We start from the raw sequence: 20,450 nt of genomic DNA, 5'->3' as shown, positions 1-20,450 counted from the left end.
CTGTGGAGTTACAAGGCAGGTCAGATTGGGGGACTGAATTTGACCTGGGTAGGGTTTGACCTCGGTTATTTTCAAGTTAAAGGGGTATTTAGGATTAGTGCAGACATGCATATATTTTGGGTTGTTCTTCCGGTAGTCTCAGATTGCCTCCGTATACAGAGAACACAACTGAACAAAACATAGTCTCATTTTTCCTCTTGACTGGTGTGTCTTACATGATTTTAGCATAATGAAGCATAACTTCCAAGTTTGCGACATTCTTGGCAAATCTTTGATAATTGTGAATATATGCAAAAAAATATGCAAAAATTAGCCCTGAGGTAATTACAAATATCTTAAAATCTTGCAGTTTATCTTCCAACTGAACCCGGTTAATGCGACCGGCATACATACATCGTCGTCGTCTATGTGGTCGTTACCGGAAATGGGGTGTGCAGCAGTTTGATCGGTTATCTATCTCTGCTGCCCGAGAGGAGCGGGCGAGTAGAAACCATGCAGAATACCCGGGTTTCGGGTTGAACTTTTTCTCTCTGCCCTGTACGATGATAACGTGTCGGAATCCGAAAGAGGCTCACACCCACCCACCCACTGCATACAGTCCCCTTCTTCTTCCTCCTCAAGCCAAAAGGGGCAACCGGGTAGATACATAATTTCACCCTATCCGAATCGGCACGTAAAATGCATAATGCTCTCTCCTGCTGCAGCTTTCACTTGGACTTTCTCCTGCATTCCGGTTGAAAAACCATCGCCACGAAATGAAGCCAAATCCGGAGAAAGTCCAACACGCATATTTATTCACGAGCCAAATGAAAAGATAATATCATGTGCCCCATAAAAAACTGGGCACATGCTTACTTTCCCCGAAGAGAAAGCTCCTCGCTAATTGGACTACAACGTTATCATGGCATAAATGTCACTAAATGTCACAAGATGAGAGATACCAGACCACCACCACGCCCACCTCCACCTCCTTTTCTACACCCACCACCACGGATCAATTAACTCATCCCGAACCAATAATCTAATGATGCAATGCGTACATATCCCAGATATCGATTTTATTGCCCGAATTGATTCCCTGTCTGTGCGTGCGAAGGGGTTATTATTAAGGAAACTCGTCCGTACGTACATACGTACCACATCGTTTCACTATACGCTGATGAGAGTCCAAAGTCTTCACAGAAATGCAAACCTTGTGGTCTAATGTTGTTGTTATGAATGGTAGTTTATTCCAACTCTCGAGATCTCACTCTTACGAGGAGGGCGTTGCAGAAGGGATGTCGCCACCGACGACGCTTCCCCCTCGGGTCGAAACCACGTGACCCCAACCTGACGACATTGATCCCCCGAAAAATGTGCGACATTCGCCCTGCACGGGGCATTTTTTGCCGTGGGGTGGGGGACTGGATATATTGTTCTTCGACCCACTACACCACACACCCGGCCCATACTTTTTGGTGGTTCTCTAACCGTATAGAAAATGTTGAGACTGGTTGAAATCCTCGTGACTCTCGTCTGGGCCAGGCCAGCGTGTTCTTCTCTCTCTTCTTGTTCTTCTCGTTCTTCTCATTCTCTCCTCCGTTAATATATTATTATCTCCCTCCTGCATATTTAAAGCGTCGTGGTTAACTAAATACCTTGCTTACTCAGTTCTTCTTCTTCTTTACCACTTTTCTCCATCACCTACGACGAGCTCGTATATTCTGTTCATACTAATGAGAGACTAAAAAAGTATATGTGTTAAGACTTAACTATATAACTTAACTAACTCTGGTTCAATTAAGTAAGCCTTCTCGGCCCCGTTTTAATATGAGATCCATTGTTTAACACGGTTCGGCCTCACCTCTTCTTTCTTCCGCCTCGTCGTCCTTAGCTCCTGCTCTGCGGTACAGTTAAACTTTGCCATTTCGCCGGAGATAAGTTCATCTTCGAGAAGAAAATTTGTAATTTTTCATAATCTTGATCTTTTTCTTCCATTATTTTCGGAGTGGAGTGGGATTTTCCATTTGTGACAAGTTTACGTACGCTACTTTTGGTCCTTTGTTAAATAAGTCATGTAGTTATATTTAAGTCTCGACGAGATATAATTAAACTAATTTTGTGGGATGACAATTTTTGACGAAATTTTCAATCAGTGTGAATTTTAAGTACAGTGTGTGAAAAATATTAAGTGTGTGTGCGGATCGATTTTCCATCATCCTGATCGGATCAGGTATGTAATAAGATTTCAGATATTTTTACGAGATTTTTTTAATACTTTTATTTAGATATATATTTTTGTATTACGTGACGGCATGCTTCTCTCCCCATTAAACCGGTATTGTAGTAGTGGCATGGAGGATCATATTCGTGGTGGTGGTGGTTAGTGTGTTACGCAATATGCAGTGAACAATGGAGAAGGATCATCTACTTGAACCTGCAAAAAAATGCCGGTTGGACACGTGGAAAGTCAAAATTTATAAAAGTTTTACGATTTTCCAAGTAGTAAAAAAAATTATGGAAATCTATAATGGATTTTTAGTCCCTCCCTCGTGTGTGTATTGCATCATTCATTTTTCCTTCGGTGTAGTAACTAAAGTGTGCTCTTTATTCTTTGTAAAGTTGGCAAATGCATAAATATCTATATATTTCTTGGGTTTGGTACAAGGTTGAGGTTTGAGGTTCAAACTTGTACTCCTTCACACACATCTTGATATTCGGCTTGATGTTCGAAAACTATTTTAGTTCGAGAGAGAGATTCCAGTCCAAGTGGAAGAAAGGGGTGGACACTAAATAAGTGCTACCTAGTTAGGAAGGGGGCAAGGGAAAAATGACCCATTTTCCTAGAAATATTGTGACCTAGGCAGTATTTTTTGAGGGGTATTTCCCACCCCACGTGACCGCACCCCCTCAACATAATTCCTGCATGGCCCTCTCCTACTTGCCGCACCACCTCATCATCATCTTCTTCCCATGCAGTCGAGCTATTTAAAATCTCTCCTCGGTTTCTCGTCAAGTGCCGACGAGGAAAAACTTGTTAAAAGCGTCGAGAGAATAAATTCACTTTGTACATAAAGTTAGTGTACATAGTTTAGTTTAGTTTCAGAAGAGCGTGGATAAAAGAGGAGAGGTGTGTGTGCATGTGTGGATTGGATTGGATTGGATGTTTTTGTCAGCCATTGTTTCGGGACAGGCAGAAAAGAAAGATTGAAATAATTTCTCAAATTTACACAATTTCTGAGATCATAACGTGCAGTTGGACTTTGTACCTTGAAAGAAGTACCCAACGCGTGTTGGTGAGAGGACTTGTTACATATTGCCTTTCATGCGTGACTCGTTTCGTCAGTCAGTCAGTCCGAGGAATTAAGGAAGGAAGGAAGCTCATTTTTTTGTTAAGGTCTGTCCCCCGGTCTGTCGACCATATTCATGAGACACACATGTGTAACAGACAATGGTCGTAATTTCTTCATAAGTTGCATTTCATCCACGCCGGTTTCTGTTTCTGTGGAGTGACTGAGCTGGAGAGAGAGTGCATAATATTAAGTTTTAAGTGAGTTTGTGGTGGTGTTAAAATTTAGGCTGAACAAATAAGTAAGTACTCGACGGGACGGGATCACGAATTCTGGACGATTGTTATCATTACGGTGAACACTTTTAAATGCAGTATTGCCTGTTCGGAGTGACTGTGTGATCTCCTTATCTAATCTTAATTTGGGCCAATTTGATTCCTTAATTGGTGCACTGGACGCGTTGTCTGTCTGATTGGGTAAATACTTAATTATATATGGTCAATTAGTTAAAGTTATTTTGGGAAATTTATCAGAGCTTAAGTACTGTCTGGAATGGGGAAATATCTTTTCTTCGGGGGTAGCTTTTTGGTTGTACTACTTGTTTTTCTGTGGGGTCAGTCCTCCGTATGGCCTCGTATCGCATGTTAGTCTTGAAATACGTCGAGAAATACTGTGTTTAAAGTTTCCGGAAATTTTCGAGTTTTCGAAGATTTCTTAGAAATTTTCGGTGTCGTCTTAACATTGACAATTAACTTCCCATCCTTTCCGCACAGCCCGACACATTGTGCATGATGAAATGATGCATTGAGTACAACATGCATGACAGACATTCGTTTCATGAGGATCAAATCGACTAAATCGTGGAGTGGTGGATGCGTTTCGTAAAGGTCTGCTGGTGTACGAGTATAATATGTAAATTAATTTTGTAAATAAAATTATGCTGACCAATAAATAGGGTTTGTAGCTCGGTAGCTCTCTCTCTGCTTCAGATTATTCATTCTCTTCCAACTATTTTCTCATTTTTCTATTCAGATTTATTTATAACGCCATAGTTTACGATGGGTTGCGTGTATGTACTTTGTGCATCGCATACAGTTCTATTTTTTTTATACATAAATATTTTCCCGTAAGTGCAAAACGTGTAAATTTTACGAAGACAAAGGCTTGAGAATGGGAAGCCATTTAAGTAACGATGAAGTATGCGGTAATACAAATATGTGGGTTAGTTAGTTGCTAGCCCGGTTTGTCATGTCTCCTCCATCCAGCAGGAATCTCATTTAGTTACCTGCCTACCTTGCATGGTTAATTAATTAACTCGTCTGCACTGCTACTTTTACTGGTCGTGCATATTTTGTGTCGGCGTGAAAAATTGACCACGTGACGCGTGACCACGTGGTCACTAAGAAAGGGCGCATAATTGTCACCTTTATGTGCGGGAAACGATCTGTGTGGACAGCCCCTTAACCAACTTGTCCAGCCGGTGTAATAAATACGAAGCTACTTAATCGTGTCGTGATGGTGCTCGTTTTATTTTATTGTCTCCTCTTTTCTGATAACGGTCTTTGTAATGGACTCATGGATTAAATAGTTGCTGCGACGAGGATGCTGCTGCGGCTGCTGTGGTGTAGTCTTTAAACCTGCATTTGCATAATATTTATTTATCTCGTACATAGCAAAGAATGTGCACGGTTTATATGGATTTATTGAATTGAGGTATATATAACCGACAAATTTTGACAGAAAAATCATTCATTTTCAGTCTGAAATATGATAAGTATTTATTTATGATGTTGGTGATGGCATAATTTTGTTTGGCACAATTTATTTAGTGTCAAAATATCCTTAATTTGTCATCCCTATTTTGAGAGGCATAGGGATCAAATTAATTGAGACTAAATCATGACCAAACTGCTAAATTGAGTTACGTAACAGTAGGATAACTCTGCGAAATAGATACCATGCATATTTATGCAGGGTGAAGATTTAGCTTGTTGCTAATTGGAAGTAGTTTGAGCAAAATGTGTGCCAAAGATGATGGTGTGATGGCAGACGAGATGCACACATTACAGTCACGAACAGATTCCAGTTTTTAGTAGGCAGGGAAAAATTGAGACGAGTTTGAAGGCTGGACTCAGTACCACCCAAGGGGCCGTGCACTCAGGGATGAGGATTTTGATCCCCTTCTCTGTTCACGAGGTCAAGGGAGGTCATCCCCTGACCTGACCCTGTCCAACCGAGAAGTTGTCACATCCCTCCTGCACAACCCCTCCCCGTTCAAGACTGGTCGTTGTTACACAACCTTGAGGATGAAATTGACGAGTCTTTTAGTACTGAATTTCATTTAGCTGACAGTTCTGTTCTCTTCTTCTCAGCTGCATATCTGATCCTGCCGTTGATAACTGGTCCATTTGGAATGATAATTCGTATATGCCATTAGCATGTGCGACCTCCTCCTCCTCCTCTGCCGGTTCTGACTCCGATTGGATATTAGTTACCACGCTGAGGGTTGGAAGGCAACTTAATTTGTCTATTTTTTTATGACATTTTTTCCCCTGTAAATTTTGGATTGAAGTAAAATTTTGAAAATCCGGTGAAGTGATGGGAAAGATTTTAGGAAGAAATGACCCTAAAATATGTGACTCAATAATTAATCTTAATCCAACATATACATACAAAGGCTGCATTATTAAATATCTGGTTGGGTCGATTTTTTTCGAGAGGGGAAATTTGAGCCTTTCCCAAGAAATTGTATTTACATACGTAAAGGTCTCGTCTTATACTGACAATTGTGAGGAAGGGACCAGGGACCAGGACCAGGGACCACATGTGTCCCTTTTCTGAGTCATTAGTGATCTCAAACTTCTTGAGGCATAGGAAGAGTCGTTTTTGTTTCAAAAGTTTCCCTTCGTGGAGTACATTAAGTCATAAATGTACATGGCATGATGGTCGACAGATTCATAAGGTTTAGCCATTTTAATTCTCACTCTAATGACAACCATTATTTACAATTATTGGAAAAATACAAATTAAGCTAAAACAATTACTTTTTTGTGCCGAGAAATCAGTAACATTCCTAAATCAACCGATTGACTTGTACTTTTCCCTAATTTTTAAGTTAACCCTTCCTCCACATCCACATCTGTTAAAACAGTGGAGTAAATTTCACGAGTCTTGTTATTGTCAATTTTGCATACGAAATACATCCACTAACAAATCCTATATGTGTTGTTCAATCCATGGATGAACGCATCCATCCATCCACATTGCTTGGGAAGATAGCCCCCGATTTGACATTTGCAAACTCACCATGTCTCAATTGGATTGGTGGTGATTTATTATATGCACAGCACACATGTCCCGTGCGCTTGAGGTATACAATTTTACTGAATTATCATTTGCACCCGACTAGTAACTGTTGGGCCGTGCATAATTTCTGCTCCACGCCAAGTTTACCGGTCCTCATCAAAGGGTGAAGGAGATGACATCTTGTCTGCCCAGTCCCTCCTCCAGCCAGATAACTGAATAACTAATTTACGATAGGATTGTGCCCAGTATGGATGGATGAATGCATTATATATCCAATCTCATCGTGAGCCGAGTGGAGGTGGGGGTTGGTCTCGATAGATACATTGAGAAATCGTATTATCATCGGGATAAGTTGGTTATCACGGGACGAAGAAAAACACAACTTGTAAGACAAACCAGTTGGGTTTGATTGAATGAAAGGGTGGTCAAAGTAATGCACACATACGCAGCGTCCAAAAGTGAACTCTGGTCTCTGGACGTGTTGGCTGCGAACGAATATTTCGTCAGCAATCAATTGAGTCTTATTTTATGTGACTTTTACACCAGCAGAAGGTTCCATACCGATGCACTCCACATGGTCGGGAGGAGGATGCCATGATTTCGTACATGTGCTGCTGCTGCTTAACATGCCTTGTGATTTGATACTTATTTCTTACCAATAATTCCCTCCACCACCTCGATCCATCTTCAAGTAGTTCATATTAACTCGTCAGTGATACATATATTGGCAGAGATTGATACTTTGCGAGGTATATGTAGGCAGACTCGCATGCACGCCGTCTTCACAATCTTACCCAGATTTCGGTCAGTTTTGAGACAATTTTTTGAGCTTTAAGACACGTTTTCTTTTTCTTCACTTTGAGAGGTCGCCGGTAGGTGAATTTTTATTTAGAGTGAGGTTGATTACGAGATAAATTTCCGAGAAAATTTCTAAATTATATTATCTGACCGGCTTTTTTTCTGTTCACAGATCGGTATTTGTGCTTGAATTAGACTGACGCCCAGTGTGTTGACCTCAGGATGAAAGTGACCGACGGGTCGGACTCGTCTTCTTCCCCGGCAGTAACTTGCCCCGAGAGCAATAAGAGAACCGGTGGTGGTGGTAAGGGAGATGGCACGAAGGCGGATAAGAAGTTACCCGGAAATGGAGTAGCAGTAGCGGCAGATGACCTGACTTCTTCCGGCTTATCGGACGAGTCTGAAGTGGAAAGCAGCAATAATCATCAGAACGGGACGACTCATACGAACGGAAATGGTGGCGGTGGTGGTGGTGGAGAGTCTCCCGGGTCCTCCGATGTCGACGTGGCCCTGCCAAACGGTGGAGGAGGGGGCAAAGTCAAGACTAAAAAACAGCAAGATAAACACACCTCGAATGGGAAGGCGAAAAATTCGAGAAATTCGGAAGACATGAATGGTAGCAATAATAAAAAGTCAAATAGTAACTGTACCCCTCCTCCCGTGGCGACGACGACGACGACGACGACGACCACGAGTTCCGACGAGGGGGAGGAAACCCCGAAAGATGACGATCCTAGTGGCGATTCGCCGAAAGGAGATAATCCCGAGGATGTTTTTTATGTTCATGATACCGGACTTACAATCAAGATCGTGGCGCCGGGCGCGGAACCGTTTGAGATTCAGGTCGCTGTACGGTTTCACATTTTCCAGCATAAATCATTATACTCGATAGGAAAATATAAAGGAAAGAAAGTAATGTTTTTTTTTCTTGTATTTGTGTGCAGGTTTCTAGCAGCGAAATTGTCCAAGAGTTGCACCAACTGCTCATGGAACGGGAGGACACTTGTCACCGGACGTGCTTCTCGCTCCAATTGGATGGCATCACGCTGGACAATTTCGCCGAGTTGAAGAGCATCCCGGGTTTGAAGGATGGTTCCGTGATTCGGGTGAGTCAATTAATTAAGCACCTTAAAAAGTGGGGGTCAAGATGCTATGACATTTTTTTGTTGTTCAGGTCGTTGAGGAGCCGTACACGTGTCGCGAGGCGCGTATCCACGTGAAACATGTGCGCGACCTGTTAAAGCCGTCGGACTGGGCGGACGCGTACGCGGGGGCGGACTGCGCGTCACTCTCCTTCCTCAACGCCGTGAGTGGGGGCGACCTCTCGGGCAAGAAACGCGTCGTGGACTGCACTCCGCCCGACTACATTATGCCCGGCACGGCAAACTCCCTCCTTCTCAACCCTATCCATCCTCTCAATAAGGAGCACAAGCCCATCTCTTGCCTCAAAGTAGGTCGAACCCACTATTTTGTCACTATTTTAACAATTGTGTTACATTTTACCGTGTGAAAGAGAATAATTTTCTAAAACGCCACATTTTACGAGCCGAGTCATCTGTGAAGTCAAATTCTAAACCAGTTCATCCTCTGTGTGTCTAGGTCATGGCTGCCTCCGGCTGGAACCCACCCCCCGGCTACCGCAAACTCCACGGGGACTTGATGTACCTCCTCGTGGTGACTTTGGAAGACAAAACGTGTCACATTACCACGTCCCCACGCGGCTTTTACCTCAACCGTTCAACCACCGACGAATTTGACCCGGCCCCCTCCTCCCCACACAATTTCCTCTCTCACTCTCTCATCGAACTCCTGAACCAAATCAGCCCCGCGTTTCGCAAGTCGTTCACCGCTCTGCAGAAGCGGCGCATGTCGCGACATCCTTTCGAACGGGTGGCGACCCCGTACCAAGTCTACTCCTGGGTCTCACCCCCCATCCCGCACAATCTGGACGCCATCCGGGCGGAGGAAGCCTTCTCGTCCAAACTCGGCTATGAAGAACACATTCCTGGCCAGACGCGCGACTGGAATGAGGAGCTCCAATCCACCCGCGAACTGCCGCGATCCACCCTTCCGGAGCGCCTCCTCAGGGAGCGCGCCATCTTCAAAGTACATTCAGACTTCGTATCCGCCGCTACTCGGGGGGCCGTGGCCGTCATCGATGGCAACATTATGGCCATCAATCCCGGCGAGTCGCATAAAATGCAAATGTTCATCTGGTCCAATATATTTTTCTCGTTGGGGTTCGATGTCCGCGACCATTACAAAGAGCTCGGAGGCGATGCAGCGGCCCACGTCGCGCCCAGGAATGATTTGCAAGGTGTCGCGGCGTACAATGCGATCGACTTGGATGGTTTGTACACCCTGGGAACGGTGGTGATTGACTATCGCGGCTACCGGGTGACGGCGCAGAGCATCATTCCCGGGATACTGGAGAGGGAACAGGACCAGTCCGTGGTTTATGGGTCGATCGACTTTGGCAAGACGGTCGTCACGAATGAAAAGTATTTGGACTTGTTGAAAAAGGCGGCGCCGAGACTCAAAGTGTTGCCGCATTACGTGCTGAACGAGAAGGAGGAGGTGGTCGAGTTGTGCTCCAGCGTGGAGTGCAAGGGCATCATTGGGAATGATGGGAGACATTATATTCTCGACTTGTTGAGGACTTTCCCACCGGATGCCAACTATTTGCCGGGTGAGGAGAAATTTTGGTTTCGGAATTACGGTGGAGTTCAAAACCGATTTTTTTCAATTATGTATAACATGTTTAAAAGTTCGTACGATTGCGATAATCGATTTTAAATTTTTCGTACAAAAATCAGTTTTTTGTACAGAAGCGGTTTTATCAAGCTAAAAATAACGAAAATTGTTTCGGAGCTACGGTTTAGCATTTTTTGATCTACGAATTTACTGTTTTGAAATATGTTTCGCAAAATTATGCCAAACGTTTGTTTAAAAATTTGGTTTAAAACCGTTTTCGGAAAAAACTAAAACCCCATTTTTTAACGTTCTGAATTTGGACGCCTAATTTTCCACAAATTTCGTACGCAGATTAATAATTGGTTGATTTCCCTCCAGGTGAGAACGTTGAGCTGAGCGAGGAGATAAGAGCGATGGGTTATCCGATGGAACATCCTCACAAGTTGTGCTGCCTTCGTCAAGAGTTGGTTGACGCCTTTGCCGAGTCGAGATACATGAGCTTCATCAAACTAGCGGCATATCACCTGCAGACGATGGGTCTCAGCAAAAAGTTGAACATTGAGCCAGCCCCCACAACAGCGGAAGGAGAAGACGCGAGTATTAAGGGCGAAGACGGTGCTGGTGTCCCAAATCAAAACGGAATCGGACTCGGAGGAGACGAAGAGTCGGCCAAAAAGGAGGAAAACAATGTCAAACGAGTCGTCGAAAGTTTCGTGACTGATAAGGCTGAAGGTAAAATATTTTCATGCTTGAAAATTTATTTTAAAAAAATTTAAAACCGACTAAGATTTTCACGGTTAACATTTCTAAAATCCTTTACAAAGTGTAAAATGTATACAATTTTAAATTTAAATTTACCAAACCCATTAAAAAATGTCGGCGAAAATATAGATAAGCCTTTATCATGTGAAATATCACCTTTGAGATTGTTTGCTTAAAAATTTCAGAAATGAAGTTAACTCGGTACCTCTGCCCATTCAAAAGTATTTCATACTCAAAGAATGTTTGAGGCGTGGGTGCGATTTCCGGTTTCATCCCGGCAAACGGGGGGACAAAATCCCGGAAATTTTAACATGGGCCTTATGGGAAAAGGGTCCCTAAAAAAAAAGGTCCTGCCCCCCGTCTGTCCCGGCGAACGCGTTCGCGCGTTTGCAGGGTTTTTCGCACCCACGGTTTGAGGTGGTATAAAATTGGGATTTGGGAAACTTTGGGCTTCAATAATTTTGAATAGCTACCAAGTTAATTTTATTTTTGAAATAATCATAATTTTTGGTTAATTTTTAATCAAAAAATCTTGACTGTGATATTTTGCAAACTGAAACAGGCTTATCTACCGTTCTGACACTCCCTCATAATTTGTATACCATATTCAAACAAAAATTCTAACTGTTCTCTATGTTCGCGTAGAATCGAGCACTGTGAAAGCCATCAGACAAGCCGCCGCGTCCGTGTGTTCGCTATCCGAGACGGAGTTTGACATCCGTTTCAATCCTGACATCTTCTCACCCAGCGTTCGTCACGCGGAGCCCTGCGCGGAAAAATTGGCCCAAGTCGCGCAAAGAGATGCGGACCGCGAAGCAGCCGAGCGGGCCAAAGAAGCAGCCGCGGAGGGGTCCACGCCACCAGAAGCAACAGAGTCAAATGCCTCGACGACGACAAAAGAGGTCGCGAAACCCAAAAAATACCCAAGCATGGACCTCCAAACGAAAATCAATAAAGAAGCCTGCGAATTTTTACTAATGTACCAAATTCCCCAGTTCGTGAGAGACATTACATCGAATAGGTATGCAAATTTTTTTAGCGTAATTAGCATAAAGGTGGTGGTAGTCGTAGCACGAAGTCAATGTTGTAATTGTCCTATTTATTTATTATTATGGGTGCTCGGGTAAAAATAGGGGTTTTAATTTTTTTAATTTTCGAATTCTTAAAAAAATTGAAGTTTAAAATGAAAAATCCAATTTTCTTAATTCAAGAAATAGGTAGATAATTTACTCAAAATTGCTCCCCACAATGAAATATAAAGTAGTTTACGAAAATTGCAAAATTCAACATAAAAACGACACGATATTTCTAATTTTTAATAAAAAATTTCTAAAAAATGGGCCCAACTTTATGAAAACCTTGAATTTACCTGAGCACAATTACGAATGTAGTTGTCTATTTGTAAATATATCCGTGTCGCATGAACCTCTCGGGCTTACGTGGTGCTTGGTTGATTTACACTAAACTCTAGTGCTTGCGCCCTGGACAGCGGCTCGACCTTTTTCGGCCCGAACGCCCTCATCATGGATGGCGCCACGCTCTCGGCCGCCATGCACGCGCGCGGCATCAACATCCGCTACCTCGGCCGCGTCGTGCAACTCCTCCTCGAGCGGGAAAAGGCCGTGAGAGAAGGCGCGAGCACGGTCGTTTCCTCCGTCGCCACGACGACCACGCCCAACGGCGCCGCCCCTACGACGAACGGACAATCTCAGCCGCCCACGCAGAACGGCACCAGCTCAACGACGACGAACGGACACTTGGCCAACTTGCCGCACTACATGACCACGATCGCTCTGATGGAACTTATCGCCAGGGCGGCCAAGCATATTTTCAACCCTTACGTACAGGTGGGTGGATGGGTCATGATTTTGCCAGGATGTGGATAACCTTGACTTTGACCTTGATTACTGTTTTTTTTATATTACAGAGTGTCGACGTGATGAACCAGAGTCTAGCCATCAGTCATTTTCTTAACTGTCTCCTCATGTCGGGACAGTCTGCAGTGCCTCCAAATCTTAATGATGAGGTGGGTTGGATATAAGTGCTTATCATGATTTTTGTGATGATTATCATTGCGCCACGGACATGATATATATGGAAATAGTAAATTCTCGTGATCCTAAATCGCAGATTTCGACAAGTTCTTATCCACTTTTTCCACTGACTTTCAGCTCACACCGTTGCGCGGCTCTCGCGGCGGGACACACCGGAACAAGTCCAAGCAGAACAAGGCGAGGAACAGTTCCTCGTCAGGGAATGGGAACGGGATCGAGTGGACCGCTCTGACCCAGTCGTCCCTTTGGGAACAGATTCTGGGTGACATTTCGACCTACTTTGGTCTCACCTTCCCGCCCGGAGAGACCTTCAAGGACTCGCTGGACGGGACGCTGAGTTTCTACGGCATCCAGAAAATCTCCCTCCTCCGCTCATTCACGCTCAAGACGGGGGTTCAAATCCTTCTCCGCGAGTACCAATTCCATCGCAATGGGGCCACGTCGGGAAAGTCGTCAGGAAACACATTCACCCAGGAAGACGTCCTCAACGTGTTTCCCGTAGTGAAACATATCGATCCCAAGGTGCGTGTTTTTGTACGGATGATTTTTTTCGAGGGTGGCGAGACCACCGAGGTTCATGAATTTTTGGCAAGTTTGTGAACTGGGTGAAAATCTTCAAGTTCAAAGCTTGCTAAAAATTCAATTTTGCTCAAATTTTGCTCAAATAGAAAGAAATTTGAACGACCAAAAATAATTCTGTTCATTGGGGGTGAAGCTTTTTTGGGGGTTATGTTTTCCCAGTTTTTGCGTATGAATTTTGTCTCCATTATGTAAAACCTTTCACCTCACTTTTTTTAGGCCTCTGACGCGTACACTTTCCTTGGAACGGCTCAATCCAAAATGTCTTCCGGCTTTTTCCGCGAAGGGTACGAGCTCCTCTCGGAGTCACTCAATCTGCTGAACAACGTTTATGGCGCGATGCACCCCGACATCGCGCTCTGTCTGCGCTCCCTCGCCCGTCTCAACTACGTCATGGGCGAGCACGGGGATGCCATGGCGTACCAACAGAAGGCCCTCTTCATGGCGGAGAGGATCCTCGGCGTGGACCATCCCACAACCATTCTCGAGTACACGCACCTCGCCCTCTACTGCTTTGCCAATAATCAGGTCACCACGGCCCTCAAACTTTTGTATCGGTGAGTCTGAATAAATTTGTGAAATTTTCTCGTGATCTCCCGAACTGATTGTTACTTCACTTAAGTTTGGTGACCTAATCATGGAAACCACAAGAGTGAATAAATTTCTGAAATATTTTCACAATTTATATTGAAAAATATTCTTAAAAGTAATTTTTCTGGCTCTTCTAATCTACAGGGCTCGCTACCTAGCTTTGCTCGTCTGCGGAGAAAACCACCCCCACGTGGCCCTTCTGGACAGCAATATTGGGCTGATCCTCCACGCCGTAGCAGAATACGAACTCTCCCTCAAATTTCTCGAAAAAGCGTTGGACCTGAGTAAGAAATATTTTGGGGCGAGGTCTCTCAAAACGGCGGTGGGACACCATCTCGTCGCCAGAACGCAGAGTTGCATCGGTACGAAATTATTGGCCATCAATGTCAAAAAATCTTGATTATTAAAGAATTTCTATTTTCCATGCAGGCGACTTCCGCTCCGCCCTGATGAACGAGCGAGAGACATTTTCCATTTACCGGGAACAACTGGGCGAAAAGCATGAAAAGACTTTGGAGGCTTCCGATTGTTTGCAGCATCTGACACAACAGGCCGTCGTGTTGCAGAGAAAAGTACGAGTGCCAATATTTTATGCGAGTTTTGATCATATTTTTATTAATTCTGACTTTATGGGGAACAGATTAACGACTTGGCTCACGGGAAAGGTCTGCCTCCCATTCAGATCCAGCCCCCCTCCATGGGCTCCGTGCTAGACATGTTGAACCTGATTAATGGGATTTTGTTCATGCAAATTAGGTAGGTAATTTAATACTGGAGATGATCACGGCCTAAATTATGTCGGAATTTTTAGTAAAAAAAATAAAAATTCCCTTTCAGTCAACAAGACATCGAAACATTTAAGGCTGAACTGGAACAACGCGCAAAGGAGTTGTCGCCCACGAGTAGCTTACCCCAAGCCGCCATCCAACCCGCCGCCGCCGCAACCGTCATGGAGGAGCCCTTAGACTAAATAATTACCTAAAAATCAGACAACCCTATTAAATCAGCGTATGGTGTCCTTCGCAAGCTAATTAAGTACATAAATTCTTCTACCGACACATATATTCAAAGAAGCCGACAACCCATAGCCACACACTTCCTCTTGTTAGTTACTACTCATCTTATATCTTTTGTAAGTCATTGTCGTCGTCGTCGTCGTCGTCGTCGTTTCGTTAGAAGAAGAAGAGGAACAAGTACAAAAAGTAACTGTTGCTTCCTTCCTGTTAAATCCTGCTGAAAGAAGAAAAAATAGAAATAATTGTCGCGGTGGTGGTGGTGGTGGTGTGACGATGACGATAATGATGATGGCGAAGATGATGGTGAAACGTCGTGGTGTGCGAGATGATGGCCCGTAGTAAAATAAAGTAGTAGTTGTGATGATTTTCTGAAGTGTACTTTAGCTAAGACAACAAATGTTGTGATAGTAAAAATGTGTAGTGGTGCAATTGAGAGTAAATCGATTATTATTATTGTTATTAATGATTATTGAATAGTTTGATACTTAGATTTATATTGCTACGTAAATGCTAGTTACATAGTCGTATACGTAAAAAAATTGTGACCAGTGATGGATGATATATAGGAAAATTGTTGATTTGTTCTTCGCGTGCCATCATTATTATTGATAATATTATGCTGATTATGCACCTGCATAATTTGTAAGACGTCAATAAAATCAAAATAGCTAACGTAACTGTTAACTTGATGGCATTTATTTTTCACATGACATGACACGACCATGATGCATACACGACTGACCGAAACTAGTAATTAGCTGGATAGGTTTAAATTCATAATAGTTAAAAAATAAAATAAAACCTGAAGAAATTCGGTTTTATATTTTTCCTGAAAAATTTTAGTGGTAGGAACAGTTTCGAAATTGATGATGTATGTACATGCATGCAGAATTGCAGAATATCATGAATACTCATGAATGTTCATGTCAACTTTTTGGGAATTTAAAATTCCACAATTTCAGTACGGATAAACTCAACTTTTTCGAAGTTTTGGTCTTTTTCAAAGGCCAGGCGATTTTCTAAAATATTGAAACATTTTTAAAAGTTGAACTTGATACTGGCAACTACCTGGAGTTACAGGAATTTCCAAAATCTAAGCTAAATTGGATTTTTGGTGAGCCTTTGAATGTAGCGATTTTTGTGTCGTTTATCCTTTTGGGTGGGTGTGGTAGGCGCAAATGGAGCCATGGCATCAAACCACTTGATGGTTTTTGTACCCATAAAGGACATGAAAATCTGAGTAGTGAAGCTTTCCTCCTGAATTGCATATACATACATAAATCTACAACTTTTAATTTTTTCCCAAAAAAATTGTCACCCCTTTAAAAGAAACCAAGGAAAACAATAAAAAAAGTTAACTAATATGCCCTGCCAGACACTCCACGGACAAATGTCAAATGCATTCATCAGTCCCTGCAGGGTACCTCGGGGGGACGAGGAGGAGAGAATCTGGGCATTGCGAGACTCTCATCATCATCTCCGGGCTCTTGGCTTGGTGGTTGGTGGGTTGGATGGGATTTCAAGAGGGGGACGAGTCAAACACTAAACTTAATTTACTCCTGCATTAATGTCAATTCGCAAAAATCGTTTTAATTTCTACCTTATTGTGTGCATTTTACGCTTGGCTTATCAAAAAAGTGCATTGATAAGTATGGGAGGAAGTGCGGACTGAATCATTTCTGGGGTTAGTTTTTAACTTTGATTTTTAGTGCTAATAATTTGATAAATACAGATTTTAAAAATTTCGAAAACTGTTTTCGAATTAATGCTTGTGAATTGGATTTTTTAATTCAAAAAATAATCATTTGATTTTTATTTCAGTAAAGGCTGGATCGTCGTCAAGAAGAAATGATGGCGGATCCATTTAGAATTTCGAAGGTGGAGCAGTATTCACCCAAGTCGTCGCCGAGGGGGTCACGGTCACCCGTCGTGCCTCGACAGGACTCCACGGGGACGCTCAAGGCTACAATCTCACTGGGGAAGAATCCCTCCATCGTTCATACAGGGCCGTTTTACTTGATCAAAGAAGCTCCAGGTAGACATTGGAGTAATTAACTAATTGTGGAAGATACTAATTTAATTATGCTAACTATTTAGGAGAAAGCGAGCTGACGGGCGCGACAAATCTGATGGCGCACTACGGTTTAGAACATTCCTACAACAAATCGAGTGGGAGGAAAGTTAAGGATACGTTGTCTTCATTCTTACCCAATTTACCGGGACAAATTGACAGTTCTGGTTATCAAGATAACAGGTAACAAAGAATTAATTGGGTAATTAATCTATTAATCTGGTTTAATACTTACACAATTTACTTTTACTCTCACAGTTCGTTAAGATCTGTAATTGATAAGCCACCAATTGGGGGGAAGGAGTTGATGATGTTAAACTCGATGCAATTATCAGGATTCAGACTACACCCTGGCCCAGTAAGATTTATCTATTTTCACAACTCTACAAATTAACCTCCTGTATAACTGTATTAACAATTAACAATTTTATTTCCAGTTACCCGAACAGTATCGCGTCTTTAATCAAGTTCCCCAAAAGAAGAACAAACACAAGCACAAGCGACACAAGTACAAGCCTGGCGAAGCTGTCCCACATCACATGGAAGTCGTCACATCTCAGACCGACTTGGCTCTCGCGGCGGAGAAAAAGCACAAAAAGCAGAAGCGCCACGACGACGACAAGGAGCGGCGGAAAAGAAAGAAGGAAAAGAAGAAGAAGAAGTCATCGAAACACAGTCCCGAGCATGCCGCCGCGTCCGGCGGGGGTGGCTCGGGAGGCGGTGGGAGTGGAGCATCAAGTCAAAATAATTCCCAAATTAGTACTCAATAGAGTTTAGATTTTATTTTGCAAAACTAAACCATGGACTTGATCTGATGACTTATTATTTTTTTCTCCTCGGACTAACTTATCACTTAAATAAGGCAGATGTATGTTTTTACTTTCAATTTAATGTAATACTTATATAATTGTACAATTATTGAATACAATGCAGCAAAAAATTGCATCAACTAATTATACTCGGAATGTTGGTCATTTTATTTATGTCACACATTTACATCTTAAACGGTTTAAGTTAAACCGTTGCATGCATATTATTTATTAACCAAAAAAGTATCGTGCGCAAATGTCCTGGAGTAATTTTGATTTCATAATAATTTGCATACTTATTCATATAATGTCGTTTCATAAACAAATTGGGTAAAACTGGGACACACGATGAGTGTTACTTTATTAGTTGTCCTAACATACTCTGGTCGTGTGAAACTGGGATAACAGTAATTTAGTATTTTTTACACTCAAACCCACCAAAATGATCGAAAAACAATGAAAACACTGAAAATTAACGAAAACATGAAAAACATCGACGAAAGAGTTCAAATGAAAACATAAAAAACATGAAAACGGCGTGAAAGTGAAAATGAGAATATGAAAACCACGAAAAAGTGAAAATGAAAATATGAAAAATATGAAAACGGTGAAAAAGTGAAAATGAAAATACGAAAAACATGAAAACGGTGAAAAATTGAAAATGAAAATATGAAAAACATCGACGAAAGAGTTCAAATGAAAACATAAAAAACATGAAAACGGCGTGAAAGTGAAAATGAGAATATGAAAACCACGAAAAAGTGAAAATGAAAATATGAAAAACATGAAAACGGTGAAAAATTGAAAATGAAAATACGAAAATCATGAAAACGGTGAAAAATTGAAAATGAAAATATGAAAAACATGAAAACGGTGAAAAAGTGAAAATGAAAATACGAAACACATGAAAACGGCGAAAAAATGAAATTAAAAACATGCAAAACACGAAAACGACCTAAAGCAAGAGAAGGAAAGCATTTTTCCTCAATTTGAGGAGGTGAGGATTCCGGTTTTTATGCGGGACGCTGATTGACACCCGGTATCCAGGTAACGACCCTGCACTACACGCTGATCGAGGGAAACTCTCAACTCAAACCTGATCAAAAATTTGTTTGTCAACAAACTCTCGCAATTTATTTTCCTTCATCGTAATTTTAATCTATAAACAATTAGAAAAATGTGTCACATTGTCAAACTCGTGTGCCTCACGGTACTTCTGCTCGTCACAGTCCAATCCTTACGAGATGACCACTACTTTTACGAGATGAGCCCTCTTACCGAACTGGGAAGATATCTGAACCAGTCCGAGACAGACTTTGAAACCAAGATGAAACCGGTTTGCTCATGTCAAAGTTTACCATTTAGGACGAATTACACGGACGAATATTGCTATTGTACTTTGGTAAGGAAACTTTTAAAATTTGGGGTTGAAAGTTACGCAATTTTTGGTGCAATTTATGATCATTAAATTTACATAATTAATTATTTGCAGGGATGCCCCATCCCTGAACACCCCTTCACCCAGGAACTCCTCTTGCCATCAGAGTCAGTCAAATGTTTCCGTAATGTAACGACACCCCTCGAGATGAAGGGTCGTGTAAGGTCGAAACCACTTTTTCCGTACTTTTGTCACCGACCGGAACAAATCATGGACGGATCGGCAAGGTGGTTTGCATTCCTCTGCATCCACGACTTCAGCCTGAATCACGTCCGGCATTTCTTCGACATAAATCCGGGATGGAGTTCGAAACTCGAAAAGGAGGAGAAGAGGCATGAGAAATATGGGTGGCGAAATGACAATAAGGAACAAAATCAACCACCCGAATCTGAAAGGGAAAGTCGGAGAGGAAATGGGAGAAATGTGTAAGTTTGACATTTTGGAAGGCTTGTGAGTTGTGGTGATTTTTACGATATACAATTTAAAGGTGTCGATTTCTTGGCGACATGTGTAAATAGGAGATTATTCAGCAATTGTATTTTCAATGGAAGGGAGGAATCCAAGAATTTCTCTACTTATGCCACACTAAATGTGTTATCGGTTTACGAAATAATTATGTCCCTCGAAATTTTTGATTATAAATCAACCCAAAAATCAGGATTATTCCAAAGATGAAATTAACTCGGTATAGCTCTGCCCGTTCAAACGTTATTCGAAGTCAAAGTCTTCCAAATCCCAGTTTTTCATTCCATCTCAATCAAGCTTTGACCACTTAGGATATTAGTGCAAGTGGTGGTTTTATGGACATTTTTATCCGAGCGATTCCCCTCTGATTCTGATTTCCTCTGAATTTCAGTAATGCTCTTGACCTCTTGACAAGTCTCGATGCAAAGGAGGAGGTCAAGATCCCAAGCGGAATCCAGGTTTTGGGAAATATCAATTTTACTATGGAGCAGGAAAATGAAGCTTTTCACCTAATCCGTGTCCTCACGCCAATCAATTTCACAATTTCAGGTGAGTAACAGTAATAATTCGTACTTTTATGATTCAGCATGCAAAAAAC

General features: G+C 42.2%; 3 protein-coding genes across 8 annotated transcripts in view; all 3 read left to right on the top strand.

Annotated features, from left to right (window-relative positions):
- The first annotated feature begins 1,507 nt into the window (after nt 1–1,507).
- Nucleotides 1,508–15,746, top strand: LOC110842884 (clustered mitochondria protein homolog). 6 transcript variants are annotated; one of them, XM_022088744.2, is made up of 15 exons: nt 1,508–2,212; nt 7,546–8,216; nt 8,318–8,479; nt 8,548–8,823; nt 8,973–10,062; nt 10,446–10,799; nt 11,475–11,850; nt 12,319–12,676; nt 12,757–12,855; nt 13,001–13,405; nt 13,682–14,019; nt 14,198–14,415; nt 14,483–14,625; nt 14,694–14,809; nt 14,891–15,746. In XM_022088744.2, exons 2-15 carry the CDS (start codon nt 7,596–7,598, stop codon nt 15,021–15,023), a joined length of 4,689 nt encoding a protein of 1,562 aa, XP_021944436.1. In that variant the 5' UTR covers nt 1,508–2,212; nt 7,546–7,595; the 3' UTR covers nt 15,024–15,746. The 6 variants fall into 6 exon arrangements, with proteins under 6 accessions (XP_021944436.1, XP_021944434.1, XP_021944435.1 ...); XM_022088742.2 differs by having other exon boundaries at nt 12,301–12,676; XM_022088743.2 differs by having other exon boundaries at nt 7,546–8,222.
- Nucleotides 15,747–16,584: 838 nt separating this feature from the next.
- On the top strand, nt 16,585–18,096 carry LOC110844001 (mediator of RNA polymerase II transcription subunit 19). The gene is made up of 5 exons (XM_022090080.2): nt 16,585–16,753; nt 16,891–17,104; nt 17,167–17,323; nt 17,399–17,498; nt 17,578–18,096. Exons 2-5 carry the CDS (start codon nt 16,918–16,920, stop codon nt 17,908–17,910), a joined length of 777 nt encoding a protein of 258 aa, XP_021945772.1. The 5' UTR covers nt 16,585–16,753; nt 16,891–16,917; the 3' UTR covers nt 17,911–18,096.
- A 960-nt stretch (nt 18,097–19,056) lies between these two features.
- Nucleotides 19,057–20,450, top strand: part of LOC118434665 — a 37,158-nt gene continuing 35,764 nt past the window's right edge. The window contains exons 1-3 of the mRNA XM_035848710.1: nt 19,057–19,351; nt 19,442–19,812; nt 20,244–20,401. Coding sequence (XP_035704603.1) covers nt 19,127–19,351; nt 19,442–19,812; nt 20,244–20,401 — 754 coding nt within the window. The 5' untranslated portion in view covers nt 19,057–19,126. The remainder of the gene's footprint in view (nt 19,352–19,441; nt 19,813–20,243; nt 20,402–20,450) is intronic.

Source organism: Folsomia candida, unplaced genomic scaffold (genome assembly GCF_002217175.1).
Source record: "Folsomia candida strain VU population unplaced genomic scaffold, ASM221717v1 Fcan01_Sc002, whole genome shotgun sequence".
NCBI lineage: Eukaryota > Metazoa > Arthropoda > Collembola > Entomobryomorpha > Isotomidae > Folsomia > Folsomia candida.
This window is presented reverse-complemented; position numbering and strand designations above follow the sequence as displayed.

What these genes read in the sequence shown, in the direction of transcription:
- LOC110844001 (XM_022090080.2), top strand. Translation starts at nt 16,918, where the DNA reads ATGATGGCGGATCCATTTAGAATTTCGAAGGTGGAGCAGTATTCACCC. An exon ending in CTTGATCAAAGAAGCTCCAG is followed by an intron (nt 17,105 to 17,166) that starts GTAGACATTGGA and finishes CTAACTATTTAG; the next exon opens with GAGAAAGCGAGCTGACGGGC. An exon ending in TCAGACTACACCCTGGCCCA is followed by an intron (nt 17,499 to 17,577) that starts GTAAGATTTATC and finishes TTTTATTTCCAG; the next exon opens with TTACCCGAACAGTATCGCGT.
- LOC110842884 (XM_022088738.2), top strand. Translation starts at nt 7,596, where the DNA reads ATGAAAGTGACCGACGGGTCGGACTCGTCTTCTTCCCCGGCAGTAACT. An exon ending in GGATGCCAACTATTTGCCGG is followed by an intron (nt 10,063 to 10,445) that starts GTGAGGAGAAAT and finishes ATTTCCCTCCAG; the next exon opens with GTGAGAACGTTGAGCTGAGC. An exon ending in AGAGACATTACATCGAATAG is followed by an intron (nt 11,851 to 12,300) that starts GTATGCAAATTT and finishes ACTAAACTCTAG; the next exon opens with TGCTTGCGCCCTGGACAGCG.